The 13,404-nt window shown below is 39.7% G+C and overlaps 1 protein-coding gene across 1 annotated transcript in view; it reads left to right on the top strand.

The window, feature by feature from the left end:
• TXNRD3 (thioredoxin reductase 3) overlaps window positions 1-13,404 on the top strand; it is a 52,352-nt gene that overhangs the window by 16,963 nt on the left and 21,985 nt on the right. Inside the window, exons 6-10 of the mRNA XM_072784856.1 lie at window positions 360-479; window positions 5,475-5,617; window positions 7,581-7,696; window positions 8,467-8,692; window positions 9,875-9,967. Of these exons, the coding sequence (XP_072640957.1) occupies window positions 360-479; window positions 5,475-5,617; window positions 7,581-7,696; window positions 8,467-8,692; window positions 9,875-9,967 (698 nt within the window). The remainder of the gene's footprint in view (window positions 1-359; window positions 480-5,474; window positions 5,618-7,580; window positions 7,697-8,466; window positions 8,693-9,874; window positions 9,968-13,404) is intronic.

The raw sequence follows: 13,404 nt of genomic DNA, 5'->3' as shown, positions 1-13,404 counted from the left end.
GGACCTAATGTTGGCTCAGAGGAGGAGTCAGTTACAGAGAATAAAGGCTGGAAGCTGGGATTCCAGCCCTTGGTTTGGTATTTGTTTCATTAATCAAATGAAATTTTGGATTCTCTCCCTAGAAAGCTTTTCAAGTGTACATCTGTATTTTTGCTCATCTTTGAGTTTCCTTCACAGACCTTCACTTGAAAAGTTTGGCTTAATCATTTGCACGTTCTTGTGGGCTGTGATGTTGGCCTCACAACCATCTGATCGTGTCATTTCCACATGTTTAACAACACCTTCTCTACACGTGTGTAGAACCATGTATACACCCACAGACACAGAGGAAACATTAAAACTGTTATCTTCTTTCTCAGGTCTTGGCGGTACTTGTGTAAATGTGGGTTGTATTCCTAAGAAGTTGATGCATCAAGCTGCCCTTTTGGGGCAGGCACTGAGGGATGCCAGGAAATTTGGCTGGGAGTACAGTCAACAAGGTAGGTAGCAGTATATGGAAATACAGATTGGGCACCTGGGTGGCTCAGCCATTGAGCATCTGCCTTTGGCTCAGGTTGTGATCCTGGGATCCTGGGGTCGAGTCCCACATTGGGCTCTCCAGAGGGAGCCTGCTTCTCCCTCTGCCTGTGTCTCTGCCTTTTTCTCTGTGTCTCTCATGAATAAATAAATACAATCTAAAGAAAAAAACCCTACAAAACAGATTGGGAGGAAAGAAGAAAGAATGAGTTTCTTAGAGAAAGACTTACTATTTTTATTTCTGTAGTCGAGTCTGAAATTGGTTTAGTGAATGCTCACTAGGACCCCACTTTGGCACAGAGGAGTCAGTCACCTGAAACCTGGCCCTGCTCTCAAGGGCTTTAGTGTCTTTGGCAGCCACAGCTGTTCCAGACTCTTTATAGAACATGAGAGAGAATAATTGCTATCTTCAGATTTTCTTCACATGTAAAGAAAATAGAATAGCCAGGGTCATCGTTTGAATTTTATTCATTATTGCAATAACATATTCTATTTTACTGGTGGTTATATATGTCTTTGGTTAGTAAAAGATGGAAACCAAATTCATCCAATAAATATTTATTGGTTAAGCTCTGATGATACAGATATGAGGAAAATACAGCCCCTGCCCTTAAGCAGCACACAGTCTATTGGAAGAGAGGCAGTTCTGTGCACTGTAATTCACAGTAAGGTTTTGAGCATTGCCTCAAGGAGCACTTAATGTATCCTTGGGAGTCCAAGGTGGGAGGTGATCCTTGAGCTGAATCTTGAAGGCCATTGAAGAGGAAGCAGTGTGGTCTGAACTCTTGAGCTGTGAGAAAACATGTAGTCTTTGGGGGCTAGCAAATGGCTGGTGTGGAGAATGGGGATGGGGGTGGGATGCCGGAAGAAGCGAGATTACAGAAGCAGGTCGTGAAGGTTCTTAAATGCCATCAGAAGGAGTTATGGTTGGCCCCAGAGGGATAAGAGAGTCATTGAGGAGTGTCAGCAGGCAAAGGAGCCTGAACCACAGTTCAGATTCTGGATCCCTCTGGTGGCACCTAGGAGGTTAGAAGGTTGAAGGTGGGGAGGGGGCAGGTCCAAAGATAGGTGAGGTGGAGTGCTGTCACCTAACCCAGAGGAGAAATGACCAGGCCTGGGCCAAGATTGAACTCTGACTGGAGAGTGTGAGGTGGATTTAAAGGTTTTAAGGCCTGGAATTGACAGGCTATAGATGTGGATGGGTGATTTTGTCTCTTTAGAATAACATATGTGGAATTTCTAAAAAACTTACAAAGACTTGTCTCCCCAGAGATTTTGAATGAGGACATGTGTACAAGAGCATATCCTTACTGGTGATTCGGCCAGGCCCCCCAGGTCACAGGTGGGGTGGAGGGTGAAGGAAAGGAAGGAATCCAGGAAGAGGGACTGGGTACAATGCAGTGTATTTACTGAGCTGGAGGGCACACGCAGGTGGGAGTTAGTGGCCAGTTATGGTGGAGTTCAGCATCATGAACTGTGGTTGGACAGATGTCCCCAGACACTCAGCTCCATGGAGATATTCCAGTCCAGCTGTAGTACAACTGGCTGTAGATAAGATGAAGTCTTGGCACTTGGCAATTTAACTTCACTTTCAAGAATCCTTCTCCCTGAATCCTTCATCTTGTATGGGTTTTACCCAGCAGAACATCCTGGTGGAGTTCACTCTCTGGGGATGGCTTGTGCTTGAGCGAGGTCTAGGCAGGTCTGGGGTGTTTGCAGCCCACATTGTAGGTGGTGGTTGAAGTCTTAGGAGTTGTTCAGAGGGGCTGGGGAGACCCTGTGGATGGAAGAGAAGACAAGACAGAGACAGGATCCTGAGAAATGTTAATCCTAAGAAGTGGATAAGGAAGATGAGAAAAACCCAGGAGAGTTGTCTCACAGAAGCCAGGAGGGCCTAAAATTTTCAGGAATAAGCCTTAAGAAGTCTCAGAGAACTGTCTGGAGGGAAATGGTGCCAAAAAGCCAAAGGGGATAGGGTTTGAATTAGGTATATTTTGGATTGGCAGGTAGCTAAGGTGTCTCTCTCTCTCTCTGTCTCTTTTAAAGTATGTATGTATGTTTGTATGTATGTATTTACTTATTTATTTATGAGGGAGGGAGGGAGAGGAGAGAGAGAGAGAGAGAGAGAGAGAGAGAGAGAGAGAACAAGCAGGAGAAGGAACAAAGGGAGAGGGACAAGCAGGTTCCACACTGAGCACCAAGCCAGATTCGGGCCTCGATCCCCTGACCCTGAGATCATGACTTGAGCTGAAATCAAGAGTCAGATGCTTAAATGACTGAGCCATCCAGGTGCCCAGAGGAGTCTCTTTTTAAAACTAAAAGCATTTATATCCTCTTTTAAAGTCTAAAATACTCGAGGCCAAGTTAGGAGAAAACACTGAATGTCCCATAAAGGAGAAAGGCCACAAAGAGTGGAACTGTACACGCAGCCTGGGATTGGGACAGCCAGGCAGGGGTGTGTGTGCGTGACTCCTCACGGGAGGGTTCCCCATGAGCTGACGACTTCTTGTGTCAGCCATGCCTGTGCTCACTGCCCCACACTGCTGGGGCTCTGCATGTTCAGGGAGGGGGCAGCAGGCTGTATGTTCACACCACTTTGCCTCACCCGAGGGGCCAGGTGATGTTCTTAAACTCATCTATGTGCTCAGTATTCCTAAATACTTTCTCATTTCCTCCAGTAGGTAAAATCTTGTTAGATTCCTCAAAGTTCCGTATATATGAAAGGCTTCTTAGTTAATTTTGAGGTGCTATACTAAGAAATACCTAGCTAGCCATCTCATAAAATTTGGGGCTGAGCAGGTTTTAGGCATAGGCTTCATGGAATGGCCAAGGGAAGTCCATAGAATCTAAGAGGTAAGAGAAAGGACCTGAAAGCATGTTGAAATCTTAGTCTGGGAGAATGTTCTAGATACTTCTGTTCTTGACATTGGTATAGAAATAATAGATTAAAATGACTTTAAAATGTATATAGAATTTCCAGATCAGAAATTAAATATAGAACACCTGGGTGGCTCAGTGGTTGAGCGTCTGCCTTTAGTTCAGATTGTGATCCTAGGATCCTTGAATCGAGCCTCACATTGGGCTCCTCATAGGGAGCCTGCTTCTCCCTCTGCCTGTGTCTCTGCCTCTCTCTGTGTGTCTCTCATGAATAATAAAACTAAAAGTTTTTAAAGAAACAAATTAAATAGATGAGAAGTTCTTAAATAGGTAGGAAAAGATATATCAGGGAAATGCAAACCAAAGCAATGGCAGTTAATACCAGGTAGGGAGACTGTAAGGCAAAAAACAAAAAAACAGAAAAACAAAAATGAACACACACACACACACACACACACACACACACACACATTGAGGAATTAGTGATTTAGCACTCTCCCCCAAATAGGGGAGCCAGTTTATAAGGTGCCAATCCCTGGACTTGCCATGTCAGAATCTCCTGGGGGAGCTCGTCCTGACTCCATAGGTTTGTGACAGGTGCAAGGCTTTGTAGATTTCAATCTGATTCCCAGGGGATCCCCATGTGCAGGATTTGGGAAACCCTGATGCAGAGTGTCTTACAATAAGAACCAGAAACAAAAGGACAAGTGAAGTATGAATTTAACTGACAAGGTCCCTGGGAGAAACTGTTCTTAGCAGGTTAGAGGAGTAGCTTTTCCAGATTAGAGAGGAGGAGATATCTTAGGATCTGAAGGCATGTGCCATGGGGAGAGGCTCATCACTGCTGGGTCATTACCTCCAGGGATTGTGGCAGGGGGGTTAGGAAATGTAGTGCAACCACAGTGACCCTCTGGGCTGCAAGATCTTAGGAGCCTTTCTTGTACACTGGCATCCTGGAGGGGGTAATGGGATATCCAGGCCACAAACTCAGTGCACTGTGACCTCTTATTCTCTCCTGCACTGTAACTTCCCATGTTCCTGATGAGTGCTGAGGCCTTTCTTCAGAGTGCTAGGTGGGATGGGTGATGGGTCACGGGTCACCAGATGTGACCAGAGAATGAACGCTCGGTTAGCTGGGTTTGCCTTTGGAATCTCATCCAGTATGATAGGAACCCTGGGCTGGCCTCTATGTCTTATAAACACGGTGCTGCATGGAGGCTGGTTTCTCCTTCAGGAAGCAGCAACATCAAACGAGATGAATGCTTGGAAATCAATCCTACCTAGAAAATACAGGGATGACGAATTGAATTCCATCACTTCCTCCTCCAATTGCAACAAGAAATGAGGAAACACTGTCATATAAATGCTGGGCAGTGGTGAGCAGTAACCACTCTTGTCAAGAAATGTAGGATTTTCACTGTCATAAAACCACCACCAAGTGAACCGAAAAGGAATGGCCCATGCTGGTCTGGTCAGGTGCACATGTGGTGCTCACTGACCTGAGACCTGCTTCCCTTCACCTCTGGAATGCCGTGTACAGCAGGCCTCACAGAGTGGGAGAGTGGCCTTGGGGTGCTTGCTCCTGAGTAGGGATGGTCTTCCTGCCTTGTGATGTTTTGGGCTGCTGTCCCCAATGTTTGCTCCATGGATTTTTTCCCTCTCTTTTCAGAATTCTACTTTTTGCTTAATGTTTTGTAATATAAAAGAGGAAGAAGTATAAAGCATAACTGGCTAAAAAAGATTTCAGTTGCTAATTGTCTTGTATTCACTTCTTGATTCTTAAAGCAATATATAGTATGGCTCATGTGTGGTTGTGTATGATGGAGCATTAAAAATAAAATTCATGGGGGCTCCTGGGAGGCTGAGTTGGTTAAGTGTCTGCCTTCAGTTTAGGTCATGATCAGAGGGTCCCCAGATCGAGCCCTGCATCTGACTCCCTGCCCCTCCCAGGGAGCCTGCTTCTCCCTCTCCCTCTGCCTGCCGCTCCCGCTGTTTGTGCTCTTTGCCTCTCTGTCAAATAAATAAATAAAATCTTAAAATAAAATTCACTTTATGCCTTCACTCTGGTTATTTATTTTCAGTAAAGCACACCTGGGAGACTATGACAGAAGCGATTCAAAACCACATCGGCTCTCTAAACTGGGGCTACAGGCTGTCCCTGAGGGAGAAGGCTGTGGCCTATGTCAATTCCTATGGAGAATTTGTCGAACATCATAAAATAAAGGTAATGTTTGTTTTGTCTTGTTTCTTGCTTTTCTTTACTACTGCTTGAGCTTGCCTTGATTTGAAATTCTGTATCACATGTTATTATCACTGATGCATGCACGTACATTGCCTTGCGTGCACCTACTTCTCCATTGTTGTTGATGCCACAGGTCCTGCTAAATTGAAGGAATTGCCTTTTAAAGAGCTCTTCATTTAAAGTTATTTGTCTTTTGATTTTATTACTACCTTAAAGGAAAATGTTTAGACTAGATAGTTTAACATTTCAAAGACTAAAAAGAGAAAAATTGTAGCAGTGTAATTGTTTTTTAAAATGAAACCTTGAGAGGGATGGGCTAAATGGAATGAGTAGTCACAGGGATGAAAGGTACAGCCTGGGGAATATAGTCAGTGGTGTTGTAGTAACGTCGTGTGGGTGCAGATGGCAACTACACATGTGGTGAGCAGAATGTAACATAGAGACTTGTTGAATCACTGTGTTGTGCACCTGAAACTGATGGAACATTGTATGTCAACTGTACTTCGATAAAAAAAGCAAAGAATTTTAAAAATAAAAATGAAATGAAACCTTACCTAGAATTCCAACGTGTCGTTCCTAAGAGTATTAATAGAAGTGGTATGGAAATGAGTATATTCTTTAAGCTTTGTAATGTTTGCGTATTGTAAGAGCAATATGTCAGGAAAACGAGATTGTTTGATGAACACAACAATTTTATTTTATTTTTTAAATTTTTATTTATTTATGATAGTCACACAGAGAGAGAGAGAGAGAGAGGCAGAGACACAGGCAGAGGGAGAAGCAGGCTCCATGCACCGGGAGCCCGACCTGGGACTCGATCCCGAGTCTCCAGGATCGCGCCCAGGGCCAAAGGCAGGCGCTAAACCACTGCGCCACCCAGGGATCCCCGAACACAACAATTTTAAATTGGAATTATAAAAGACAATCAAATATAACTGTCAACACCCTATTTATTTTTGAAATCGGCTTTCATAGCACAGTGTGCAATGATTTTGGGGAGATTTGAGGTTATTCTGTAGTTATTTACTATCTCTGGAAAGGTTTGAGGTGGTCTGTGGAAAGCTGCCCCTTTTGAAACTACATGTGGGCCAATCTGAATTACATTATTCACATGAAACATCATAGAAATACGAGTCAGGCAGTTTTATTTCTCAGATTGTGGTGTGGCCAGCACAGTTGAATAAGCCGGTCTTCGCAGCCATACCTGCCTCTTTTCTGCATTTCTGCGTTCAGTGATACTCAGTGTCTCCAGCTAGAAATCTCAGGCTTCTCCCTCCCAGCCCCACAGCCTGCCCTTGTTTGCCTCTTTCTGGACCCTTCTGAGCAGGTGCCTGTATCCAGGCTGCCCTCCCTCCATCCCATTATTTAAACAACCTCTTGTTTAAATGCCTTCATTGATATTTTAATTTTTTTTAATGAAAATGTATTTATGAATCACCTGTGTGATTGAAAATACACGAACAATGAATAACCTTTCCTGGTTCCCCATAGCCAAAATCTTTAGAATGGCATATAAAGGTGTTAAAATTTGGTGCTAATCTGTTTCCCTTCACTGTGACACATCCCCACCTTCCTTGCCACTTTCTGGTCACTTGCCATTCCCCAGCACCTGCTGCTTTTAGGCCCGTGTGCTTTTCTATGCCCTGTTCTCTCTGCAGGTTTTTTTTCATTCTTCTCAAATCATCTTGCTTTCTTGTCTCCACTTGCAATACCAGCACCTTTGAAGTTGTCCTCAGCTGGCTTTCCAGGCCCTATTCCACCTGCACTGGCCTCTTTTGGTTGATATTTTATAAAGACTTCTCTCTATGTTGGTGCTTATCATATTGCATTATTATCTTTGCACATTGCCCTTGTTGAGTGGGAAGCTCTGTAACTGGTTGTCCAGGATGTCTGATACTCTACAGCATTTGCAGAAAAAGTTGAAATTTACTTTTCTCTTTTCAAGGCAACCAATAGAAAAGGACAGGAAACTTGCTATACTGCTGCAAAATTTGTCCTAGCGACAGGCCAAAGGCCACGGTATTTAGGAATCCAAGGAGATAAAGAGTACTGTATTACTAGGTAAGATTAAATGGGCTATTATAAGTTGTGTTATGTTTATGTGTCCAATTTATTTAGTCCCTGATATGATTTTGCAAAGGATTTGAATTGATGACAAATAAAAAGTGCAATGCAAGAAGCTAAGTGGTTAACGTAATGAAGCCCAGCAAAAATAAGGTTAGGTAAATAATAAGGTCAAATTCATGCACACATATATGCTGTCTGATTCTAGGTAATTGCTCAAGGAGGTCTGGGAAGTTGGCTCTAAACTTCATGGGAGGCCAAAGGAAAGAAGTAGAGTTTAGTGTCTATATGACAATGAACCAGTTGATCAGGAGAAACATAGCTGTTCTAATACTGAGATTTAATAATAATTATCCCTGAATGGTTATAGAGAGGACATTGTATAATGCAGCACAATGATTTTCAAACTTTCTTCACCAGATGTATGTTAAGAAATGCGTTTTTGTGACATGATTGTTCAGGTGAACACACACTCAAACCATATTTTTTCTTACCACATATAATGTAATTTAATATTTTCTATTCTATTACATTTTTAAAACACTTTGACTTGTGATCTACTAATTTGATTTTGAAAAAAATGAGACATACCTCTTATTCTGTAGTGGACACTCTTACAAACTCCAAAGGCTCTTTCTGTTAATGTGTCTTCATTCAAACACCATGTTGCAATGCAGCCAACAAAAAAAACCACTGTGCATCGAAATCTAAATGACTCATTTCATTTTTATTGCCTAGGTGTTCGATTTGTTGTTTTTATTTTCCAGTGATGACCTTTTTTCTCTGCCTTATTGCCCTGGCAAAACGTTAGTGGTGGGTGCATCTTACGTTGCTCTGGAATGTGCAGGATTTCTCGCTGGCATTGGCTTAGATGTCACGATTATGGTGCGTTCGATCCTTCTTCGTGGGTTTGATCAAGAGATGGCAGAGAAAGTGGGTTCCTACATGGAACAACATGGTGTTAAGTTCTTAAGAAAATTTGTACCTGTCTTGGTAAGTCGGAAAGACGTTAGGAATTCCTTTTATTTTTAGTTTTTTACACTCTTTTTTAGTTTTTTATTCTAGCTCTCCTTATTTCATCTCATGAAAGTAATTGGTCTGTACTCAGTAGGACACCTTAAAGATAGAGCTTCCACCTCCAGTCTATAAAACTGACCTTCCTGTGTCCCTCAGTCCTCCTCCTCCCACCCCCGAACCATGGGAAAGTGTCCTTATTCCTCTCAGGCTGTTCCGTATGCTCTCACCTTCTCTCACTTTCTCAGGGACACCCTATCTTCAGTTAGAGCCATCCTTTCTGCTCTGTAATTCCCACTAGAGTCTCTCCTCTTTAAACAAATAAGCCTTCCCTTCCCCTCTCTGCCCTTTTGGCTGGGTCCGCATTATTCTTTTCCTGTTCATGAGGAAACTTCTAAACATGCTCCTTCTGGCTTCTAGCCTCCGTTTTCTACTTCAGCCAACTCTTGGCTGCTCCATCCCTGCTACTCCTTTGAAACTGCATTCCAGGGTCTTTCAAACTCCATGCTGTCAAATCCATTGGTCATATCTCTGTCCTTATGTAGTGGGGCTTCTGGGCAGCATTCAATGAAATTGACTTTCTTTCCATTTGAATCATTCTCCTGTCTTGAGCTCCCTGGTCCCACATCCCCTCAACCTGTAAATGTCAGAGCGCCTGTTCCCCCTTCTCCTCTCTGCACTTGTTACTGGCTGGTACCTTCTTTAGGCCCATATGTTATCTATCTAATGCTCGTGGTTCTCAGATCTGTATATCCTGCTCAGGCATCTCTCCTGAACTCCATACCCATTTATACATTTGGCTATGAGATATCTCTGTTGAATTCCTCATAAGTTTATTAAGACAAAAATGAAATTCTTGATTTTCTTGCTAAATGTATTCCCCTGCTCATCTTTCTGGCCTATCTCAGTACTCAGTAAGTGGTATTATAGTCTATATGAATTATTGAGTCATCACCTGGAAAGCATCCCTCATTCGTCCTATTATGCTACCACCAACTAATCCATTAATTTATTTCTACCTCCAAATTATATCTTGTTACAGTCCTTTTTTCTCTATCTTTACTTAGCCAAAAAACCTATACACACACATGTGTGCACCCTCTGACCCATTTATTTCCTGTCACCTATAGATATCATCATTATGTTTTTTATCCCTACTAGGTTCAGCAGTTGGAGAAAGGTTCACCTGGAAAGCTGAAAGTAGTGGCTAAATCCACTGAAGGACCAGAAACTATTGAAGAAATATATAATACAGTAAGTTTTTATTTTATAAGCAGTAAGCAGTTGAACACACTCATAAACTAGCACAAATGAAGTTTATGGGAAAATTCTACCAGGCCTAACTTTTTTTTCTTTTGATTCTTTTTAAAACTCTGATAAATATGGTAGGTAGTTGAGCCATTGACATTTAGTAGTTTTTAGTGTATATGAAAAATATTGTAAGGAAATATGTGTGTATGGGCAATTAATTATACGTAGAACAAAATCTGGAATATACCAGATATACCCGACTGTTTTCAGTACTTACTTCCAGGGCATTAGATATCTTCTACATTGGGCATTAGAATATTTTCAATAAAAATGGAATATACCTTATAATCAAAAACATTAAAAATCTTATTTTCAAAAACAGTATAAAATCTGCAAACAATGTGAATAGTCCATGAACTCTATCGGGTGGCAACAGTTCTATTTTAAGCTGATGATATTTAGATGTCAGCATTTCTTTTATAAACTATAAAGATGCATTTATGTTTTATATACTGTTAGATGCATGATTGTTTTTAGTTAAAAAAAGGAATAATATGGGGAGGATCAACAAAGCCAAAAAATAAGAAAACAAAACAAATCAACCCCAGTTGATATTTTTATTATGCTTGCATTAGATATATTAATCAATTGGCAACTTTTTATTGCAATATTCAGTCTCCCAATCCGTGACTATGGATTATGCCCCTTAATTTAGGTTGTTCTTAATAATTCCTAACAAAGTTAATAAATTTCTTTATATGTAAATCAAGAACATCTTTTATTAGATTTACTCCTAGGTATTTAATGTATTTTTAGGTAGTCATAAATGATGTTTTTTTGGGAAAATGTCATTATCTTTAACAATTTGTTGCTGGTGTATAGAAATGCTACCAATTTGTGTGTTTTGATTTAATATTCCATAATGTTGCTAAGCTCTTACTTGAGAATTTCTTAGATTATTTTGAATTTTCTTTGTATGCCTTCATACTATTTGTGAATAACAGAAATCTGTTTCCTCCTTTCTGCTTTTTTACTTTTTATTCCTTTTTTTTGTGTGTGTGTAAGTACACTAGCTGGGACCTCCATGAAATGGCAGTGGCAGACATTCTGGTCTTGTTCTCAGTATTGAAAGTTTTCAGTGTTTCATCATTAAACATCAGTGATTTTTTTTGCAGGGTTTTGTTAGATATTCTTAATTAAGTTGAAGAATTTCTTTTTCTTGTTTGCCAAGGGTTGTTTGGTTATTTCTTTTTCATTTTTTAAAAATCATGAGTGGATATTTGATTGTAATGGTGTTTCTCTTGTAGTTGTTGATCAAAATTTTTTTCCCTTAATCTGTTAATGAATGTGTTCCTTAATCTGTTTATGAATGTGTTGAATTACATTGATTTTCTAATGTTCAATCAATTCTGTGTTCCTGGTATAAACCCAACTTGGTAATGGTTCTTTTTATATATTGTTGGATTTGGTTCTTTAGAAGTTTTGCATTAATATTCATGAATCATATTGGCTCATAATTTTCCTTTCATATATTCAACTTTTCAGATTGGGTATCAAGGTTGTTCTAGCTTATGAAAGAAGTTTGGAGTATATTAATTCTTTATTCTCTGGAAACATTTTTGTAATGTTAGAACATTTTCTTTGTCTATTTGATAGAATTCACTGATGTAACTATCTGGGCCTAAAATTTTCCACAGATACATGTATTTAACCATTGATTGAATTTCTTTAACAGTCATAGGGTTTTTAAGGCTTTCTATTTCTTTGAGTTACTTTAGTTATATTTTTCTAGGAACTAATTGTTCATTTCATCTAAGTTATTGAATATACTGGTATAAAGTTATTCACGGTATCTAAATTTGTAGATTGTTTACTTTTATAATAAGGTGTAATTTATATGTAGTGAAATGCACATATCTTAGATGTACAGTTCAGTTGGTTTTGACAAATGCACATATTTGTGTAATCCATACTTATTTGAAGATAACAGAATATTTCTGTGAGTTCAGAAAGCTCTCCTGTACCCCTTCCCACTCCCTGACCCCAAGCAATCCTATTCTGATTCTGTCACTATAGACTAGTTTTGCCTATTCTAGATGTCACAGGAATGGAACTATATGATATATACTCCTCATATTCATCCGTGTTGTTGTGTGTATCTGTAGTTAGTTCTTCTTCTCATATGAATTATATGAATATAAAATTGTATGAATATACCATAGTTTGTTCATTTTCCTGTGGATGGACACCTAGGCTGTTTGTAGTTTAGGCTATTGTGACTAAAACTGCTGTGAAGATTTCTTGCATAAGCCCTTGTGGACATGTATTTTAATTTCTCATGGATAAATACCTAGGAATGAAATTAAATGGTCATAAGATAGTTTCTATGATTAATTTTTTGAGAAACTGCCAGCTTCTAAATGAATGAATCATTTTATATTTCCACGAGCTGTGCATGGGAGTTTTGGTTGGCCCATGTCCTCAACATTTAGGCTTATCCAGCTTTTTCAGGTTAGCCATTCTAGTGCATGTGTAGTGGTATCTTATTATGGTTCTAATCTGAGTCTTCCGGATGACTAATGATGTTGAGCAACTTTTCATGTTTTTACTGGCCATTTATTATATTTTCCATTTATCTGTTCAAATCTTTGGTCCATGTTTTGTTGGGTTATTTGAATTTTATTCTTAAGTTAAAGGGGTTTTGTATCTATCTCAATACCAGTTTTTAGGTAGAACTATTCTGAATATTTTCTTCCTATCTATGACTTGCTTATTCATTTTTTATGGCATCTTTTGATGAGCAGTAGTTTTAAAATTTTTATGAAGTCTAGTTTATCAATTTTTTGCTTTATGGTTAATGCTTTGTACGTGCCCTAAGGAATCCTTTCATCCAAAGGTCATGTAACTATTTTCCTATATTTTCTTCTTGAATCTATTTATAATTTTGTCTTGAAGCTACTTTATAGTTCAGGACTGTAATACATCTTGAATTAATTTTTGTTTATATATGAGGTAGGAGTATGGGTTCTTTTTCTTCCATACAGGTCAGTACCATTTGTTGAAAACACTTCCCTTTCTCCACCGAGTTGCTTTCCTGCCTCTATTGAAGTCATTTGACCATTTAACTGTGGGTCTGTTTCTGCACTCTTAAACCCATTGATGTCTCCTTTCACCACTTTGTTTTCATTATTGAAGCTTTATAGTAAATTTAGACCCATGGAGTAAGTCCTCCAGGTTTAAGGTCTTTTACATTTCCAGATAACTTAAAGATAGCTTGTCTCATCTGTAATGCATGCTACTTGAAGTCTTAGTTTGTACAATAAGACAAGAATTTTTTTAAATGTATGGGTACTAGAAAGGAAGAAATAGAACTGCCTCTGTTCACAGGAGACATATTTTTTTGCATCAAAAAAATGCCAAAAACTAAATAAATGCTCCTA

The sequence above is a fragment of the Canis lupus genome, chromosome 19 (assembly GCF_048164855.1).
Source record: "Canis lupus baileyi chromosome 19, mCanLup2.hap1, whole genome shotgun sequence".
In the NCBI taxonomy this organism is placed as follows: domain Eukaryota; kingdom Metazoa; phylum Chordata; class Mammalia; order Carnivora; family Canidae; genus Canis; species Canis lupus.
The sequence above is the reverse complement of the archived record's forward strand: the minus strand, read 5'-3'. Positions and strand labels throughout refer to the sequence as shown.